This window comes from Uranotaenia lowii, chromosome 2 (assembly GCF_029784155.1).
Source record: "Uranotaenia lowii strain MFRU-FL chromosome 2, ASM2978415v1, whole genome shotgun sequence".
NCBI classification, from domain to species: Eukaryota; Metazoa; Arthropoda; class Insecta; order Diptera; family Culicidae; genus Uranotaenia; species Uranotaenia lowii.
The window spans coordinates 50174250-50195539 of NC_073692.1; the positions used below are offsets into that span (position 1 = coordinate 50174250).

General features: G+C 32.8%; 2 protein-coding genes across 2 annotated transcripts in view; one reads left to right on the forward strand and one right to left on the reverse strand.

Annotated features, from left to right (window-relative positions):
* Positions 1-294: 294 nt before the first annotated feature.
* On the reverse strand, positions 295-2391 carry LOC129747159 (ruvB-like helicase 2). Its single transcript, XM_055741201.1, has 3 exons — positions 2269-2391; positions 1663-1944; positions 295-1571 (listed from the first exon to the last, which is right to left on the reverse strand). The coding sequence occupies exons 2-3, from the start codon at positions 1924-1926 to the stop codon at positions 438-440; spliced, it is 1398 nt and encodes a 465-aa protein (XP_055597176.1). The 5' UTR covers positions 1927-1944; positions 2269-2391; the 3' UTR covers positions 295-437.
* Positions 2392-16565: 14174 nt separating this feature from the next.
* Positions 16566-21290, forward strand: part of LOC129746332 (facilitated trehalose transporter Tret1-like) — a 64472-nt gene continuing 59747 nt past the window's right edge. Inside the window, exon 1 of the mRNA XM_055739931.1 lies at positions 16566-17182. Coding sequence (XP_055595906.1) covers positions 17169-17182 — 14 coding nt within the window. The 5' untranslated portion in view covers positions 16566-17168. The remainder of the gene's footprint in view (positions 17183-21290) is intronic.

A 21290-nucleotide genomic window follows, 5' to 3' on the forward strand; every position in this document is an offset into this window, starting at 1 on the left:
GGGGAACCAAGACCAATTTACCAGACTTAAGATCAATGATAAGCTACCATGTTCAATTAAAAAAGAATCTGTACTTTTAATATAAACAATTTTCAAGCATATTAAGCTGCTTTTCTCAAATTTATAATAACTGCTAGTGGGGGGTATTCATCTGTTTTCCCTGATATAACTTATAAAATCTTTCCGATCTTATAACTGAAAACTTGAGATAAACTTAAACAATCCGAAACTGAAAATTGTTACTAGATAATCAGGGAAGTTTCGGAACCAGACACGAACATCACCTTTGTTCGGAATATTTGTATTTGTACGGTTTACAGCAAATAAGCATAGTTTGAAGTCGTAGTTTGAAATAGTTTGATACAAGATATTTGGAATAGAATTATAAATCCATATCATTAGTTGATAAACTCACCCATACATCCTGCCGCACAAGTTCAGTTGTTTTCCACTTCCATCGCCTGTTCCGCTTCCTTGAGACTGTCGTCATAGAACATGTATTCGTCCTGGTATTCCTTTAGAATTTTACTGGAGCGTTTTTCGTCCAAAAACAGTGAGTACACTTTCCTGATATCCTCAACCGTTATTTCGGCTGCCTTGCGCCGTTTGCTTACCAAGTGTGCAGTGGTAATCGACTGGATTGCATAACGCAAGCTGGTTTCGGTGGCAATTCTTCCCAAAACCATCAGAGCCTCGTTACTGATCTGACAATCTTCCTCTTCGCAACGGATCTTCAATATTTCTTTGATTTCCTTTGCTGAGTAGGGAACTGTTCGAATGATGATCATTCGGTCTAGCAAATCAATGGGGATGCCATGTGGGCTGCGATAGTTGGTACCGCGAATTTTGGTGATGCCTCGGTTTGTGGCCATCACAACTACGGGAGCCATCTCGCTTTCCAATGCTCGGTTCAAATACGAGAAGCACTCGATATCCAACATGTGAGCTTCATCGATGAACAGCACCCCGGGATTGATTTCGGCTTTGCCTTCCTCGCGCCACTCCATGACTTTGCTGTTGATCTGGTCACGAACTTCCTGTTTGATTTCTCCTGTGTCTCCGGCAAACAGGGCCAGAAATCCGTGAGTTCGACTGTTGATAACGTCGATTTCATGAAGCGTCACAGTGTGAACCACTTCTTTTCGCTTCTGCAGCTCACCCTCCGGACACTGGACAAACCGCGTTTGGGCGCCGGTGGCATCATAATCTCTGGCTCTGGTGAAACTTCGACCAAGCTTGCTCACTTTACCGGAAGCTTTATCGATGGTGATCACATCTCCGGCTTGTATCTTCTCCTTCATGAAGCACTCGATAATCTTGTTGCCCAGATCGTAGTTGGTTTCCATGTCGGTGGTTTTAATCGTAACCTTGCCAACTTTTTGACCGGTTCCGGAGGCAGGCCTGTCGATTTGAATTTCGACCACCTCACCTTCGATTATCTCGGTCTCTTCTTTGATACGAACGCCGATGCTTTTACGCAACGCCTGAGACAGTGCTTCCGTTTTGTTCATTTCGAGCGAGTAGATCTCCGAACCAGACATGCTCGTAAATGGTGTTTCATTGCCAAGAGCCTAGTATTTAAAATTTAAAAAATTTAAATTTGTTTAACATTGTTTTTTTAACAAAACATTAAGAAATGAACCAGATGTACAGATTCTTTACCTGAGCCATTCCCACGGCGATGGCCGTTTTACCGGTACTGGGTTCTCCGGCCAGCAGAATGCACCGGCCGGCTATTTTACCCTCCCGGACCATCTGCACAACGATGCCGGCAGCTCGGCGAGCCTCCTTCTGGCCCACCATGCCCTGGGAGACGGCTCTTGCCTCCAGCACATCGTCCAACCCCAGACCTCGGATGTGCGAATGGGCTCCGATCCGCTCGATGCGGGTTATGTCCCGGACTTCAATCTTGTCCAAGTCGGCCATTGCTAGCGGTGTTTAGATCTAAAAGGCAAGAAACGTTTAGGAGGATTATGATCTAGCTTGTGGAGCTGTTGACCGTAGAAAATTATTTTCCGGTTACCAAGGAAACAGATCAATAACATGATAACAAAAGGACAATCGAATATTCTAGACCTGACCGGAATTTATTGGCGAAATTGAAAAATATCGTTCCTAAGATTAATAAAAAATAATATCCAGAAGATTTTTATTGTTTTAAAAATTTAATGATTCTTGAAACTCGGGGAAACGATTATGTGCCGGTTGTAAAAAAAAGGACTCATTTCAGCGAAGTCAATCTTCTACTGTTCTAAATAGTATACTTACCTATATTTGACAAAATTTGCCAACAATCTATGCACAATTAAACTGTAGAACTTCAACAATTAAGCGGAAATTGTTGAAAAAAATCCTGTCTGAGCACACCGCTGTGAAGTTAGGGACAAGGACGAAACATTTCAAAATTTTTGAAATATTTCCATAAAGTTGAGCAGTGTAGCCAATTCGAATGAAATTTTATCTAAAACAAAGGAATACCAAATAACAGATTGTCGTGACATCCCGAAAAAGAATTTCTAGGTTCTGTATTCTATATCATTAATTACCTGAGCCACCTGGTAAAGGAACTATAGTCAGAGTTATAGAGTTCCAAAATTCAGTAAGCAGAATTCCTGAAAAATAATTACTAGGTTCTGTATTCTATCTTATTAATTACCTGAGCCACCTGGTAAAGGAACTAGGGTCAGAGTTATAGGGTTTCAAAATTCAGTAAGCTGAATTTTAAAAAAAATAAATTTCAATGTTTGAACAATATTGTTCAAAAATCTCGATATAAACTCGTAGCCACTAATTCACGAGTGTTCTTGGGACCGTCCCGAACAATCTAGTATAGGTGCCACCAACGGAACAAAAGTCAGAGACGAATTAAAGGGTTCCAAATTGCAATATGCAGGGGCAGGGTTAACTTAAAAAAAAAACAATTTCAATGTTTGAAAAACTTTGTTCAGGATACTCGATAAAAACTAGTAGCCACTATATCAGGAGTGTTCTACATACTGTCCCAAACAACCCAGTATAGGTATATATCATATTTTTGTCAAGCATTGCACAACCAATACAGTTACATCACTAGAACCGGTATGAAATTTGCTTTCTTTTGCATATATTTTCATAGCCTAAACCTTACGTTAACATACTCAAAATCCAGTGCAAAGCTAAATATCGGTGTAGGATTTGTCTCAGAAAATCCAAATTGATAAAAAGTTCGAAAAACAGCTACCTTTTAAAAGTCGTCATAAATTATGTATTTCGTATTTTAAAAATCTAAAGATGCCAAAATGTGACAAATTACGTCAACTTTTCAATTAAATGTTTAATTTTTTTTCTGTTGTAACAGGAACAGCTTTGGCGGTTGATTGATTCAAAATTACAGATTTTACACAACTTTTTGACGTTTTTTGTGGCCATGATCTTAATTTTTTTTTAAAAAAATCTGCCATATGTGCAACATACAGCTTCTAACTTCAGTTTTTTCAGGCATTAAGTGAAATTTTTCTCGAGCACTTAATAACTGATTTACAGCTTTTTTTCTGGATCATATTTTTTCATAAAAAATTTTTTGAACTTCAAATAACTTTGAAATAATTGATTGGAGCTGAAAATTGTCTGAAAAGCATATTTGAGTCACGTAAAAAGCTTTTCAAAACTATAAACTTTCTAGAAATCAAGAGAGTTTTAGCGAAAATGGTGTTTGCCGTTATTTGACCGCTCGCGGTATGCATACACTCAGAAAAATACTATTAGGCATGCCATAAGATTCTCTTATGAAGTGGCGCCATAAGAAAAATCATTGAAATTCATAAGATTGTCTTATGACGCGAATGAATTCTGAAGATGAACACCTAATCCAATGAGGGTTTGTAGCTTTTCATAAGAGGCTCTTATGGAAACAGAAAGGAAATTCTAATTAGAATAATTGGAGATATTTGACATTGAAAACATTCACTTTATTGTTTTCCGAATTTCTTTTAATCAAATAATTCATAGTAGTCATCAGCAGCACCCCGGTTTCAACGAAGTTTTTTTTGGCCGCATCTGATTCTTCGACCTTGCGTTTTTTACCGGTCAGCATACTGAAAAGTAAACAAAACAAAATTAGTTTACAAATATATTAAGCGTTCACATAAAAAACATTAACTCAAACTTACCAATCAAAAAGATCACAACGATATTCAACCGTTAAGGAAAACGAATTACTAACAATAGCGAGTGCTCCATACCGTTAGACGATAACAAAATTGATGGAGTGAATGAATGTGTTCATTATATTTTCACAATGCCGTTTCTTCTATTTTTCATAAGATGTTCATATGAAAACTAGAGCAATTTCATAAGACTCTTATGAAACACAATTTTACACTCTAAAAAGCGGTTCATAAGACGCATCTTATGAAAACTATAATAAGAATTTGCCTGAGTGTAGGTATACCACATGCGTTATTCGAAAACCACAATACTTAGAAAATGTTTAAAAATGCAAAAATACTTGCATTTTAAAAATAACAATAGTCCTGTCGTTAAATTTGCGAAAAAAAAATATATAAGGCGTAATCATCATTTGAAGTTCCAAAACCGTAATTTGACCGTCTCCGGTACGTTTAGTGTTAAAAACGTTGGAAAATTTATATTTGATATAGTTGATTCTATAACGCATTAAACACCAACTGCAGTAATTTTTGGTTTTGTTCGAATTAAATTTTACACTTTTTTGTGTCAAAAATGAATTTATGAGAAAAAGCATACATTTAGGGATATAAAATTCCACAAATTCCACTAGGGAAAGTTCACCCACCTCCATCGTATCCCTTAGATTTATCTTAATTTATGAATGCATGTTTTAGAGCCGATTAATCACTTTGCACTTTAATTAGCTACTCTACATGACAAACTTACGCTAATGAAATTATTTTTAATCGAAATTTGTCACTTTTAAACTATTCTTTGAGGTAAGTACCTATTAGTTTTTGTGTTTTATGATTTTAAGTGAAATGAATTATTGGCGCAATCCGCCCTATTGATAGACGAACGTGATCACTCCAACGTGTTTGTTTGTTTTAATGCTCCCTGGCAATGTTTTTCACTATCAAAATCATAAAATTTAACAACAAAAAGTTGAAAGAAATATATCGATATAGCCTGAGAGAAATATTTATGATAAATAAGTGGTTAAAATACGAAAAAATATGCATATATATTAGATTAACTTCGATTAAAACTTTATAATATATTTATCTACCACAGGTTGCAGTTCGTTTTTTGGCAACCTAGTTAGTAGTTCCACTGTAAAACGATAATATGGAAATTTCGCTGTTGCTGGTAAAAGAGAAATAACAACATTTAAATATGGCACTGGAGCGAAATTTTAGCAGGCAATCATCCTAAAGCAATGATATTGAATGTTTGCTATGCCAGCTTTCATTGAGATTCTAAGAATGGTGGTCATCAGCCTGCTGATGATCGTTGACTTTGGCTCGGTGAACAGTTGGAGCTTGGGAAAATGATGATGATTGGAAAAACAGTACCCATCTAAAACGCTGTCAAGTTTTAACTGCTCTGAGTAAATCAGAATTGTTCCTTGCACCTTTGGGAGTACCTAAATTATAAACCATTTCAAGATATATGACATACAAGAAGAAGTTAATTTCTAAACTTTTGTTCAAAAATAGGGATTTACTCCCTTAGCCAGGTTGTCAAAATCGTTACTTTTTTGTTAATTCTGAACAATCTGGTATAAGTCGTATATCTGAATTATGGATAATTTCATTCTCAAAATCGGATAGCAAAATTATAAGCTCATCATAAAAATGATGAATTATAAAAGACTAGCTAATTGTCAATCAAAGACGTTTTAAACATTAAAAATAACAAACTTAGTCAGATTTGCATTTTTGAAGGGTAAACTGGCAACACTCTATTTGAGTTCAACATTTCAGTATACTCACTAGCAGCATCTGTTGGAAAACTTCTGAAGTATTGATCCTGAAATATTTCTTACTATAAAACTGCTTGTTAGCCTAGTTTGAGGCTGTTTTTGTCAGTGATGTTATAAAAACCGTCGTTGTTCGTCTATGAATATTATACTACCTATTTTCTGAAATAAAAAATTAGATTATGTTACAACTTTTGACTAGTTTATCCGTTTACTAGCAAGTTCACGATATTTTCGTACAGATCGTTGTTTATTGCAATTCATCAAAATCAAAGCATAAACCCTCGTTTATTCGATAATGACTGTGGTCGAAATTCCAAACCAAGGTGTTTCTATTTTGAACCACCTTTTAACAATTTAAGCTCTTCAAATTTTGCTTAAGTTTCGAAAGTGATTGATTTATACGTATTCAATAAACCTTTTCCCTTTTTATTATTTCAATTAGGTTGGTTCTCGGTAATTCACTCGCTAAACAATTTTTCTCAGCTTTTATTTAAACTTGTTAGTTGATCATTTCGTAAGTTTTTTTTTCTTCAAACATGCTGTAAAACATAAATTTATATATCTACATATACATCAATAAATGAATGTCTGTCTGTCTGTCTGTTCTCTATAGACTCGAAAAATACTGAACCGTTCAACGTGAACTTTGGAATGTAATCGTTTTCAAGACCGTGAATGGTTTATATAATAGTTTCGAAGCCCTCCGACGTGATGAAGGAGGGGCCCTGAGCATAAATAATTCCAAAATCCTAAATTAAAATTTCACCCATTTTTCAACCGATTTTTTGTTCGGTGGTTTGTTTTTCGTCTCCTTACCATGGACCAGACCATAGTACATGGAAAATAACAGGTAGGCCATTTCGCTTAACCTCACTTCAAAGCTCCTATGTACACAGCATGCTTGCATACCAACCAAAAATAGTTATGAAAAAATGGCAGATTTATACAGAATGGCAATCAAAATTATTAATTGCTCCGTCGATAGCCATTCGATTTTTTTAAAAAGGGCTTCAGATTAAAGCTTGTTTCTTCAGGCTCATCGTAAACTATTTTTTGCATTGGATTTTCGAATCTGAACCATAAATAATGAGCATTAAAAAAAATCATCGCCGTCCCTCATTTTTGAGAGCAAGCAATGTAATATTTTCTTCTGCCCATGTTAACAATTTGATAAATGATCTAAACTTCTCCATATTTCTGTGATAAAAAGTCAATTTGTTTGAATTTTTATTCAAATCGCTCAAGAAAAAGCAACACAAAGCAAAAATATCACAAAATTTTAGCTTTAAATCGACAAAAAGCCCGTTGCATATAAGTTTTTGCGGTTTTGAAAAGCCAAACATTGTTTTATACATTAAAACGCATCAGTGCATATTTTTCTCATAATTTTAATGCTTATCAATTTTGAGAAAACGGTGATTTTCTGATAAATTTCATACATTTACCAGTTTTTTCCATAACTATTTTTCGGGGCCTCTTACCAATACGTTGAAAGAGAGCGGAATAGCCTACCGTGTTTCAAAGTACTATGGGACCAGACTACAGAATAGAGAGCATCACTCTAGGCCGGTCTAACCCAAAACCAAGTTGAAATGCCGCAAAATCGGGTGAAACTGGATCCCGACGAAAATGAGTTTGAGGGGGTTTCCCCAAACTTAAGAATAAACGTCATTTTTGCAACTTAATTTGGGGCATATCATGCGGCGGGATTTTTTGCAAAATCTCTGAAATTTTTCGAATGTTCCATAACCAGGGAACCATTCTAATATAGTGGCCTACATGGTAAAACTCGATTTTTGAACAAAATTTTTCAAATATTAGACATGTCAAAAACCCCTCTATATCATACTCAAAACTGTCGAACTAATCCTGTTTCTTTCTTCTTTTTTACAGTTGATCAAATACAAACAGTGGTCATGCCCACAAGCGTATGGTTTCTACTTTCTCAACGTTCTTCTGTTTCGCGGTGGGCTTAGATTGTAGTGACCTTGCCAGACTTCTCCCAATGTTATTTATCATTTGTGGGTCTGGAGCACAATCAGCAGCATTAATTCGCTTATCACACCTCCCAACTTAAAACAGCAGCAAAAGAACAAGTCTCTCTCGAAGAGTTAAAAGCGCCATACATTACACCATAGTTGCCCAATTTCAACGAATTTTTTTTTAAGATTTAAAAGTTTAAAGCGGAATGGAGTTCGCACGGGATCAGCTAGTTCTTTAAAACACAAATTATTTCTTTTTCATTTCAGTTTATTTTATTAAAGAACAAAAAAGATAACAGGAAACAAAATTGATTGAAATAGGAACAAAAATTTTAAAAAAAATTATACATACATTTAAACGTGTTAATAATGAATAATAATGAATAATAATGAATATAAATGATATAAATTATTAAAAACCAAAAAAGAATTATAAGAAAAAATTAATAAAAAAATTTAAAAATATGAACATCTTAACGTCTTTCTCTTTTAAAATGTCGTGAAGGGGACCTGACACGGTAATGCTGGGCTGAGGAGGGTCGGTAACCGGAGCTCCGCCCTCGACAAAGCCTTGCATAGTGGCCGAGTTTGTTGCATTTAGTGCAACGAACTCGGAACGCTTTGCAACGGCGTCTTTCGTGTTCTTCTCCACAGTTGGGGCACTTAATCGGACCGACCGCGCTAAAAGGGTTGTACACCTTTTTGCCCACTGTGGAATCCTGGCTGGAGCTGTCCCCGAGCTTCCTCTTTGGTGCCGCTTTTGATGTCCCTTCGCCCGCATCATGCATGCTTCCAATTTTCCGTTTAGCTGGTAGTGCGCTGTTTCTTTCCAATCGTATGTTGTCCAAGTGCTTGCCTTGGCGGATGATTTTTTCGACGTTGTTTTCCAATATCTCCGTCAGCTCGTATAACTTGGAGGCAATTTCCGGGATCGACCTTCTAATGATGCCGTGCAGCATCTCTTCCGAATATTGCTCAGGCTGTAACTCACAAATTTTGGCCTGTGCCTCCAGCCGCAGCACCCAGTCGGAGAATGATTCCTGCTTCCCCATGCGCATTTCACGAAGCTTAATCCTTTCCTTTCCTGAGTCGCATAGCTCATTAAAATACCGATCAAGCGCTGCAATTGCATCCTGGTATGGGTCTTCTCCTGGAACGGCGGTGTCGGTGCAGGATTCAATAATCCGCAAAAGGTAGTCTCCGGCGAAAATCTTCAATGCCGTTAGTTTCGTCGTTGCGTCCACCGGTGCTTTGCATGATGCAATCCGCTCAAACTGGTCCCTGTAGCGTTTCCATTCAGCTTTCTTGGCATTCGCAGGAACCTCCTTATCGAACGCCTTAAGGGGCCAAGACCCGGAAAGAAAGTCGTTACCGCTCATGGTGAAGGAAATAATGTTAAAAATGGAGACTTCTGTGGTTGAAATTGGAATGAGTTTATCGCAAGTAAACACTGTCTTATATACAAATTAAACTCGTAGCATTTACTATTACCTGCATTTTACTTTTACCTGTATGTGTTGCACACGCTTTCCCTAGTATTACTCGAGCTAGAAAAACCAGCTTTGCAATTAGTTTTACCCGTAGCCGCAACCTCTGAGATAGTCAAACAACGAGCCGTTTGCGCAGGATCAGCACAGGTACCATTGAAACCATTCTAGCAGAACCTAGACGTGGTGCCAAGGTCGAACTAGGCTGATTGCGAACAGGCAGGTTGTTTGTCGGTCTGACGTGTGAAGACGAAAAATTAGAAATAGATAATTAGATTAGATTAGATTAGATAATTTTTGATTTTATTTGGAATTATTCCTTGAAGAAATTATTTTTGCTGTGATAGGAACCAGGCGGCCACTGACTGCCATGGTTCAAATAGAACGGCCACAGCTTAATCCAATACGACTCACCTGGTCCCAGAGACGAAACCCGACGGCGAAACAAAAATCTTTTACATATATATTTTTTTAAATAAAGGTATATATATATTAACAATATTTTGACTTGGTATTCATCAAATCAACGAATCCATCATTTGTCTTAATAATTATACAGGTTTTAACTATTCTAGCATGAAAAAAGCGTTCAAATACCGCTTCAGAATGATTCGCGCATTCTGAGTAACCATGACTCAGTTGTCGCGAAAAGGGCTGTTAGTCAGATCTGAGTAAAGGCCTTTTAGTCAGAACTGAGTAGGTGCGGTTTTGACGACAACTGAGTAATCGTCAGTCTGAACTAGTCTGAACTGAGTAGCTGAAAGTTAGCGAGAAGGCATAAGCACAGATGAACAGATGTACAAGTGCTTTATGCTAGTTTGAAGCAAATCGAAAAATAGCTTAATTGAAAATTTTGACAACGCAAATCATAAATGTGTAACGAGTCTTCAACATCAATTTGCTCGAAACTCATCAAATAGTAATACGACCTTTTCATAATTGTCTAAAAGTTTGTTATTTTGTTTTGTTTACATTTCATTTTCTTCCTGACAGTTTTCTCTGGTGTCCTTGGAGACATCTGGAGGCTCAACCAAAAAACATAAAATTGATTCAAAACGGTCGTCGGGACTTTACACACTTTTCAAGGCTTGCTTGTACATCAGTTCATCAGTGGCGTAAGTTCGACAGCCGAACTTAAATTTAAGTAAATTTTTTTTTTTTGACACGTCCTAAAAACACCCTCAGCCCCTAATTCAGGTACTCCCACCTATACCAAATTGTTCAGCACGTTACCCACAACGATTCTAGACTAGTGGCTAAGAGAGTATATTTCGGTTTTCGAACAACTTTTTTTCAACAAGGAAAAATTTGATTTCTTCAAATTTCTTCAAAAAAAAAATTTTTTTTTTTGACACGTCCTAAAAACACCCTCAGCCCCTAATTCAGGTACTCCCACCTATACCAAATTGTTCAGCACGTTACCCACAACGATTCTAGACTAGTGGCTAAGAGAGTATATTTCGGTTTTCGAACAACTTTTTTTCAACAAGGAAAAATTTGATTTCTTCAAATTTCTTCAAAAAAAAAATTTTTTTTTTGACACGTCCTAAAAACACCCTCAGCCCCTAATTCAGGTACTCCCACCTATACCAAATTGTTCAGCACGTTACCCACAACGATTCTAGACTAGTGGCTAAGAGAGTATATTTCGGTTTTCGAACAACTTTTTTTCAACAAGGAAAAATTTGATTTCTTCAAATTTATTCAAAAAAAAAATTTTTTTTTTTGACACGTCCTAAAAACACCCTCAGCCCCTAATTCAGGTACTCCCACCTATACCAAATTGTTCAGCACGTTACCCACAACGATTCTAGACTAGTGGCTAAGAGAGTATATTTCGGTTTTCGAACAACTTTTTTTCAACAAGGAAAAATTTGATTTCTTCAAATTTCTTCAAAAAAAAAATTTTTTTTTTTGACACGTCCTAAAAACACCCTCAGCCCCTAATTCAGGTACTCCCACCTATACCAAATTGTTCAGCACGTTACCCACAACGATTCTAGACTAGTGGCTAAGAGAGTATATTCCGGTTGTTGAATAAACAAGATTTTTTTTATCATGGCTTAGAGGTGTTACCACTGACTATAGTTTTTCGAAATACTTGTATTTTTTGGAAGAGGATTATAACGATTTGATAATATTTCTATCTCCCTTTGTTTTATATCTCGCTAAGAGTATGTTGCATTTATTATAGCGAAGCTTTCTTTCGAATCTCATAGGTAGCGCTTTCGCCTTGAAATGTTTCGTCCCTAGCCTTGAAACCGTTTCGTCCCTAACTTGACACAGACTCTGAGCACACTCGTTTACAATTGGAGGTTAGGTTTCGATATTGTTTACAAACAACGCTCGCGTTTGTGCGCCTGCACGCTCTTTTTTTTTAACTCAAAATTAAGTATGACCGAGGTTCAAAACATAGTTCGATTCTATGAACTTAAAATTAAGAACCATTTTTCCTCCTTGCGATGGATCAAAACGGAGTTCGAACTGCGAACTCAAAATTGATCCCTTTTTTTTCCTTCGGCGAGGGATCAAAGCTGAGTTCGACCTTATGAACTAAAAAATGAACTCTCTTTGTTGGACTGAAAACACTTAGCGAGTTCAGTCCGAACCGGAGCAGCAACCAACGAACACGTCGCAAAATTTTGTCGTTCCGGAACAATTACCGGAAGATATGAAGGAACTTCATAATGGAATGCATGTTCACCGTGTCAGCGTAAAATTCTGTCCGTCATTGTCATCATATGGTGAGCGGCTTGGAATGTCCGGAAACTTCCGGATGTTGTTTACTTCCCGTGGGAAGTAACATCCGGAAGTTTTCTTTGACCGGGAATGTGAAAACTTTCCACCGCTCTGTAATTGCAATGCAATGTACCGGAACAGCAACATCCGGGTACAACAAATTTTAATAATCCTTTAATTCCCTGAAAATCAGCTACCCTCGAAAAAAAAGGATAAATTCGAGTTCGGCTGCCGAACTTAGTATTGAGTATGCCTATCAGAACTTAGTTTTGCTGTTGCCCAGTCAAACTCAAAGTTGAGGGAAGCCACCGAAGTGCTGTTTTGAACCAAAACTACTTAATTTTGAGTTTAAATAAAAGAGCGTGTGTCAAAAAAAATAATACACGGTTAAACAAGAATAGCTCAAATGGGCAAAAATTTAAAAAACAGAATCCATCTCTGCCAAATTAGAAAAATAGAGTTGCCCACCACAATTTAAAGGAAGGAATTTCAAAACCGTTATGAAAATTTTTCAACATATAAAATTTAGTTAATGTTCAAGTATATTATTCGAAACTACGGTAGCATTGAAGGAAATATAATTGTGGTACAAGTTTGTAAATCTGAAGTTGGATATTTAAACAAATTTAAATCAAAATATATTTTATTAATTTCATGGTCATAATTTTTAATATGTAATCGAAATTTAGAGATTAAGGACGGTCGCGAAAACCCAATACAAATACGACTTGTTAACTTTCAACTGCATGGAATTCGTTTTGTAATTTTTTTGTCTTTTTTTGTTCTTATTTTTGTTTAATTTTTTGATAGTTTTTTTTTTGTAATTTTTCTAATTTCTGTAATTTCTGAAATTTCTGTAATTTTGTAATTTTTGTAATTTTTGTAATTTCTGTAATTTTTATCATTTTTGTTATATTTGTCATTTTTGTCATTTTTGTTATTTTTGTCATTTTTGTCATTTTTGTCATTTTTGTCATTTTTGTCATTTTTGTCATTTTTGTCATTTTTGTCATTTTTGTCATTTTTGTCATTTTTGTCATTTTTGTCATTTTTGTCATTTTTGTCATTTTTGTCAGTTTTGTCATTTTTGTCATTTTTGTCATTTTCGTTATTTTTGTCATTTTTGTCATTTTTGTCATTTTTGTCATTTTTGTCATTTTTGTCATTTTTGTCATTTTTGTCATTTTTGTCATTTTTGTCATTTTTGTCATTTTTGTCATTTTTGTCATTTTTGTCATTTTTGTCATTTTTGTCATTTTTGTCATTTCTGTCATTTTTGTCATTTTTGTAATTTTTGTAATTTTTGTCATTTTTGTCATTTTTGTTATTTTTGTCATTTTTGTCATTTTTGTCATTTTTGTCATTTTTGTCATTTTTGTCATTTTTGTCATTTTAGTCATTTTTGTCATTTTTGTCATTTTTGTCATTTTTGTCATTTTTGTCATTTTTGTCAATTTTGTCATTTTTGTCATTTTTGTCATTTTTGTCATTTTTGTCATTTTTGTCATTTTTGTCATTTTTGTCATTTTTGTCATTTTTGTCATTTTTGTCATTTTTGTCATTTTTGTCATTTTTGTCATTTTTGTCATTTTTGTCATTTTTGTCATTTTTGTCATTTTTGCCATTTTTGTCATTTTTGTCATTTTTGTCATTTTTGTCATTTTTGTCATTTTCGTAATTTTTGTCATTTTTGTCATTTTTGTCATATTTAAAAATTTTGTCATTTTTGTTATTTTTGTTATTTTCGTCATTTTTGTCATTTTTGTCATTTTTGTCATGTTTGTCATTTTTGTCATTTTTGTCATTTTTGTCATTTTTGTCATTTTTGTCATTTTTGTCATTTTTGTCATTTTTGTCATTTTTGTCATTTTTGTCATTTTTGTCATTTTTGTCATTTTTGTCATTTTTGTCATTTTTGTCATTTTTGTCATTTTTGTCATTTTTGTCATTTTTGTCATTTTTGTCATTTTTGTCATTTTTGTCATTTTTGTCATTTTTGTCATTTTTGTCATTTTTGTCATTTCTGTCATTTTTTTCATTTTTGTCATTTTTGTCATTTTTTTGTCATTTTTCTGTCATTTTTCTGTTATTTTTTGGTCATTTTTGTCATTTTTGCCATTTTTGTCATTTTTGTAATTTTTGTAGTTTTCGTCATTTTTGTCATTTTTTTCATTTTTGTCATTTTTGTCATTTTTGTTATTTTTGTTATTTTTGTTATTTTTGTTATTTTTGTTATTTTTGTTATTTTTGTTATTTTTTGTTATTTTTGTTATTTTTGTTATTTTTGTTATTTTTGTTATTTTTTGTTATTTTTGTTATTTTTGTTATTTTTGTTATTTTTGTTATTTTTGTTATTTTTGTTTTTTTTTGTCATTTTTGTCATTTTTGTCATTTTTGTCATTTTTGTCATTTTTGTAATTTTTATCAGTTTTGTCATTTTTGTCATTTTTGTCATTTTTGCCATTTTTGTCATTTTTGTCATCTTTGTCATTTTTGTCATTTTTGTCATTTTTGTCATTTTTGTCATTTTTGTCATTTTTGTCATTTTTGTCATTTTTATCATTTTTGTCATTTTTGTCATTTTTGTCATTTTTGTCATTTTTGTCATTTTTGTCATTTTTGTAGTTTTTATAATTTTTTTTAGTTATTTTTGTCACTTTTGCTATTTTTGCATTTCGTGTCATCACTCGTTTAAAAAGCCGCTTTTTCCTCCACCTGACATCTCGAAAACAGTTGGTATTTGTCATATTTATGAGTGAAGAACTTAAAAAATATTTTTGGAATCAAGCTATTCCAGGAATCGTTTTTGAAAAAAAAAACACCGTTAGTATTTACACCAGGAAATGCACCCCGAATTGGGTGGTGGGTGGCTCGCAGGAAAAATCACATGGTATGAATATCTGGTCTGGGTATATCACACTATCACACTGACCATCGCGATGTAGCTTTTCTCAAGAACAAGGCAAACAAATCGAAGAATTGATACATACAACAATCACTGTAAAATGCGCAGTTTCATGCAATCTAGTGATAAAAGCTGTCTGGTCTGTTGTATTTATGTGCATGTCGCACTTGAAAATGGATCAAACTGTAGATATTAATGAGGCTTGGATTTTAATAAAAATATTTTCTTGAACTATTGAGCAATTTAGTGATTCAGAATTTGAAAAAGTTTATTCGTTTTGTTTTTTTTTTTTTCAAAACAACTTTATTTCGCAAATTCAAATTTGGTTTTACTTTTGTTGTTTTGTTTAAAGTTAATTATAGTTCCATTACAAACAGCTTAGAAGACAGAAAGTTTGTGGTTGTCCTTTTTTTTCCTTTTTATTTTTGATTTTATTTTTTTTCCTTTTTTTTCCTTTTTTCCTTTTTTAATTTTTTTGCTTTGTTATTTTTTTTCCTTTTTAAATTTGATTCCTTGATTCCTTTTTTCCCTTTTTTTATTTTTTTCCTTTTTGTATTTTTTTTCCTTTTTTAATTTGTTTTCTTTTTTTATTTATTTTCTTTTTTATGTTTTAATTGTTTTTCCATTTTTCATTTTTTCCCTTTTTTATTTTTTTAAATTTTTTCCCTTTTTTTTTGTTTTTTTCCTTTTTGTATTTTTCTTTTTTTTTTTAATATGTTTTTCTTATTTGGTTAGTTTTCTTTTTTATAATCGTTTTCTTTTTTCTGTTTTTACTGTTTTTCCTTTTTTTATTTTTCCCTTTTTTATTTTTTCATATTTTTTCCTTTTTATTTTTTTTTCTATTTTTTTCCTTTTTTTATTTCTTTCCTTTTTTTTATTTAATTTTTTTTCCTTTTTTTATATTTTTATACGTTTATTGTCTTTTTAATTTTTATTTGTTTTTCCTTTTTTTTCATTTTTTTCTATTTTTTTATTTGTTTTTATTTTTTAATTTTTTATCTTTTTTTTCTTTTTTTTTTATATGCATTTCTTTTTTTAAAATTTTATTCCCCTTTTTTCCTTTTTTATTTGTTTAAATTTTTTTAAATCCATTTTTCCCTTGTTTATTTTTTTTTCCTTTTGGTTGTGGTTGGTCTAAAATTTAAGCCGCAGTAAGCTACATAAATATCGTTTGAGGTCTTCCGTCAAATAAATACCAATAAGTAAACAAAACGTGAGCTTGGTATCGCAATAGTATCACAATAAAGTTGCAATTATAATGATTTATCTACTCATTCATACAAACAGAACGCTCGATTGACGCGCGGGTTGATAGTTAGCCAGAGTTGATGTTGCTGATGATGACGACGCCAACGACAACTACGGCGACGACGTTGATTTTGATGACTGTTGTAGCCGGCGCGTCTTTTTTATTTTGAAACTGCTGATTTTCCCAGCGTCGTCGTCGATGGTCTTTTGAACGACAGACAGGAAGCCCGCGCGAGAGACGAATGAAAGAGTGATTCTATCCGGTCAGTACGATAGTAAACCTCAACCGGATAAGTCGCGTGTTTAAGGCTACGTTCGGGGCTTCTTGTGGGACGACGCGCCGTTTGCAAGCTGGGCGCCTCCACCGGATTGTAGCAGAAATGCCTCGATCAAATTGGCTCAAGGAATCAACAAAGTTCGGGGCTCCTCTATAATTAGTGACATTCTTGGACCGGTGGGATTTTTTGCCAGTGAATTCCGGTGCTGTTTCTAGTTCTTGACAGGAAAATGCAAAGTGGTGCTAAGATATTTCATTCATACAATTTGAATGTAGGAATTCGAATAAAGGTTGCAGTTTAAATTCTTAAACGGTTGGTGAAGAACCTTGTAAGGTTCTGCTGAAAGCAACAACCGACAATTGTGGGTGTTATCTAAGTATAGCTGAAGAATAGTTTGCCGGAGACCGTTGGAGCCATCAATTTTTTTTTTTCGGAGCAGTGTTCTGGGAAAAAGTGGACGGGGATTATAGTTTCCACCGAAATTAAGCTAATCGATATTGATTGATTCGTGGTTGTCGCTGTCAGCAAATTTTAATCGAAGAAAGTGTGCGGAGGAAATTAGACCGCCTTGTTTACTCCAAGTTAACTCCAAGCATCATGGATCCATTGAGGTATGTATTACATCTTGGGATCAGCTTGTGGTTTTTCATTGGAACGGGGAGATGTAGAACAGGCTGTCTTAAAGTTAAGAAACGGAAACATCGTTAAAATATTCACAACAACAATTTGATAATTGATTCTAAAAATTGTTGTTTGAAACGTCAAAATCGTGGTTGTTTGATTTTAGCCTGATTTTAGCTGCACTATTTTAGCCTCTTAAATTGAACAATATTTGAGAGGCTGATATTTTTTTGAGTTAAATTTAAAAAAATTTCAATATTTTATTTTTAAATGTCGAGGTTTTCTGTAAGAATAAAAAATTAATTTCAAGTTTGAATCTTCGAGAGTGACCCTACACAATCCTCTTCCCTTTCCTCAAGTTAAATTAAATAACAGTTGAGTAGCCGCGACGATTACGGCCTCCCTTTTACTATAACACCACACAAAAGTGAAATGAATACTCGGTACAAAAAAAAGTTATGAGTTAAATGCCTTAAGGGGGGGTAGGGTCTAACAGTTTCAAAAAATCGATTTTTTTATTTGTTTATTTTCTTATTGAAAAAAATTTCAAGAATGTTGTGTCAAATTTTCAAGTCAATTGATGCAAAACTTTAGAAATTATAGGCCTTTATCTCCTCCTATCTAATACTGCAAGAAGGCAAGAGCAGAAACTTCAAACGCGTTTTTCTCGAAAGCACATTTTTAAAGTCCGTGGACATCGTCATTTGAAAATTACTTATCCGATTCTTTTCATATTTGGAACATATTTTCTACATATAAAATACCAGACCCCAACGTTTTTCTTTTTTTTTTACTTTGGGGAGATTTTACAGATAAAAAATGGCGGATTTTTTCGTGAAAAATCGTAGTTTTTACTTCAAGCAGCCACGAAAATTTCATAAAAAATCTTTTAAGTTAAATAAAAGCGTTGGGGTCCAGAAAAACATCTATTAAAAATATTTTGCTCTGATTTTTTGACATCAGATGATTCTGTGCTGAGATACAGTGTCCACCGCAAATCCTGTTTTCTAAAAGGCATCCTCGAAAGTGCTCCGTCACCGGCTCATTTTTCAATATTTTTCTACGAAAAAATTACTAAATGTTCTTTTAACAATGCTTTGTATAATGCAAAAAATTTGAATACATTTGTTTGAACGATAGCTCTAGAAAAAAATCGTGAAAATGGTGTTTTTTTTTTACTCGTTAGACCCTACCCCCCCCCCCCCCCCTTAATAAAATTATTTGTTAATAAAAAAAAATTTTAATCTTTTTTCTTTTAAAAGGTTTAGGTTTGATACTTAGATTTAAATTTCTGTAATTAAATATTAAATTTGAGCTCAGATCGAAATCTATAATTTTGAAAAAAGACCAGTCCCGTGCGAAAATCCAGTTCCTAGGGTTGGGGGGGGGGGGGGGGGTTGGTATTCGAAATTCGAATTAAGCTAAAAATATAGAAATACCAAAAATAAACAATAAAAAGGAAAGGAATTTCTAACACCGTTTCTCACTCATGATTAACAAACATACTTACTCATGATTCTACCACACAACCTGATAAAAAACATAAAAACATTTTTTTTCAATCATATCACTATGGAAGTTCAAAATTTTTGGTAAGTCATTGATAATTTTTTTCAAAACGATGTTCTTTATTCTGAACAAGAAATTTGTTTCAAAAGAATTTCCAAGCAAATTTAAAATAATCGAAATAAGAAAATGATAGTAATTGCTAATTTTTATTCATCTTAATTTAAATTCTTTTCTTCATTTTCAACTGGTTGGTTGAAAAATTCTGCAGTAGTATTTTAAATTTGAACAAAAACTATTTAATCGCGATTAAAAATGTGCATTTTCGATAATTAAAACAATCAAATTTGAACTTTGGAGAATTTGTAAAATGGTTGATGGATTAATATAATTTAATAAAAAGAAGAATATAATTATTATAATTTGAAAAATGCAAGTGATAGAAGTAAGAGATAAAACCCTTTTACAAGAAAAAATCCTAGGTACAGATGTCAAAATAAACGGTTTAAAAAGTTCATTTTTGATGTTCAAAATAATGACTTCATGTTCGATTATACTGACAACGAAATGTTGGGAAATGGATAATTTCGTAAATAATCAATGAAAACTGTTGAAAAATGAACAGTAAAGAGTTCCAAGTTTTGTTTTAAATACTGAAAGAACAATGCAAATACAAAGTTAGTTAACATTTCGCATTAAAATTAAGTTTATAGTTGCTACTTCAAATCTTTTCAAACATTTTTTAATATTAATTTAAAAATCATGATCGATTCATAAAACAAGATTTTATATAACAAAAAAAATGGGAAGTTTTTAAATTTTCAATCGCAGGTTTAAAAATTTTAAATTGCAAGCTCTAAGTATTTTGTCATTTTTGATTGAAATATGGGGTCCTGGAAAGAACAGAAGCTTGGAACTATATTTTTCTTATTAAAAATTTAGATTTAAAGGCTCATGTGTCAAGTACACAAAAAATCAGAATGAAAAAACAAAAACAAATTTGTTAAAATTATTTGTAAAATTTAAAAAGTTTGACTTAAAAATTCGGCAAATAATCAAAGCATTGAGGAAAAACTGTACTTTAAAATTCGGTAAATTTATTTGAAAATTTAATCAAAATACGAAAATGAAAAATATAATTGTTTTAAAACATTTCAGAAGGTTTTCTTTAACAAATACGTTTCACCATGAGCTTTTACACAATTTAATTGACTCAAGGCAACATAATGTTGCTGTTTTTTTCAATGATTGATTTGGTAGATTTTAGCGTCTTGAACTAGAATCTTTTATCAAATTTGGTCGAAGGCTTTGAGTTTTGATGATAAGGAGTTTTAAAATGTATCAGTTTTAAGTAAAATCATACTTTGATAACTGTATAACTAACAAACCTACATATATGAAAAAATCTGACTCTGATTCATTTTATCATACTTCATCAAATTAAGGAATAATATTAAAATAGAAATGATGCATGATCCAAAACAAGGAGAATTCAATAATTAAAAAAAAAATGGAAAGATGTCATCATATTTTTGACATTACTGCCGAAAGTGTAAAAAAATCTTAATTTAACTTATCATATTTTTTGAAACCTGCAAAAAGATTACATGTATGTTCAAAAATACCTAAAATTCAGTTTGATTTGAAACTTCTTTAAAATTTGATAAATGAGAAAAAGTAAAAAAAAACATAAAACTTTCATATTTTTTTTGCCGAACTCAAAATTACTTGAAGTCTTGAGGAAAGTTGGTAATACTATTAAAACTTTTATTTTTAAATTATGAGCTTCTGATTTGGGTTTGTAAAAAAAAGTGCAGAAATTTCTCAAATATTTTTACTTATTTTCAAAAGTCATTTCAATAACAAAAGCTGATAGAAATATTGGGCTTCCAAAATTAGGGATGGTCAGTTTTAAATGAGTCTACAATATAAGCTGCACACTGCTCCTCCTTCCTCCATGAATATACTAATTTCAATATACTTTTATCAAACCTTAACCATCCTTTTATAAAACAACCAGCGAATCTATAACATCCACAGCGGAAAAATTGATAATTGATTTTTTTTTAAAAATTTGTTTGTATATCTGGTATTTTAAAATTGTCAGTTTCAAATCTCTTTAAAGAATCTCTCGTTATGAAAGTAATTTCTTCAAAGAAAATTATACACACGTGGCTGATATTTTATAATTCTTCGATAGTATTTTAATTTTATCGATAAGGCCGATAAACTAATTTTTAAACATAACTAACGGGAATCAAATTCTTCATTGGAGTATTTTACTGAATCGTGATTTGGAAATTTAATATTATTATTTTCAAATTTGGAAACACAATTCTCGTTGAAAATTGTTGTTTGTTTTTTTTTTTTCAATTTCTTAATATATTAAATCACCACTTATGTAAATTTAAATTATGTAGAAAATACGATTATCAAAATCAGTTTCTGAAGTATGAGGCTACGGGAATCAAATTTTGTCTGATTTACTCTTGAATTTAAATTTATCATAGAAAATTTGCAATTTTAATTGTACTAAAACGAATGAAATAGTCACAATTGCAACAAATAATTATAAAAAAAGTGTTTAATTCT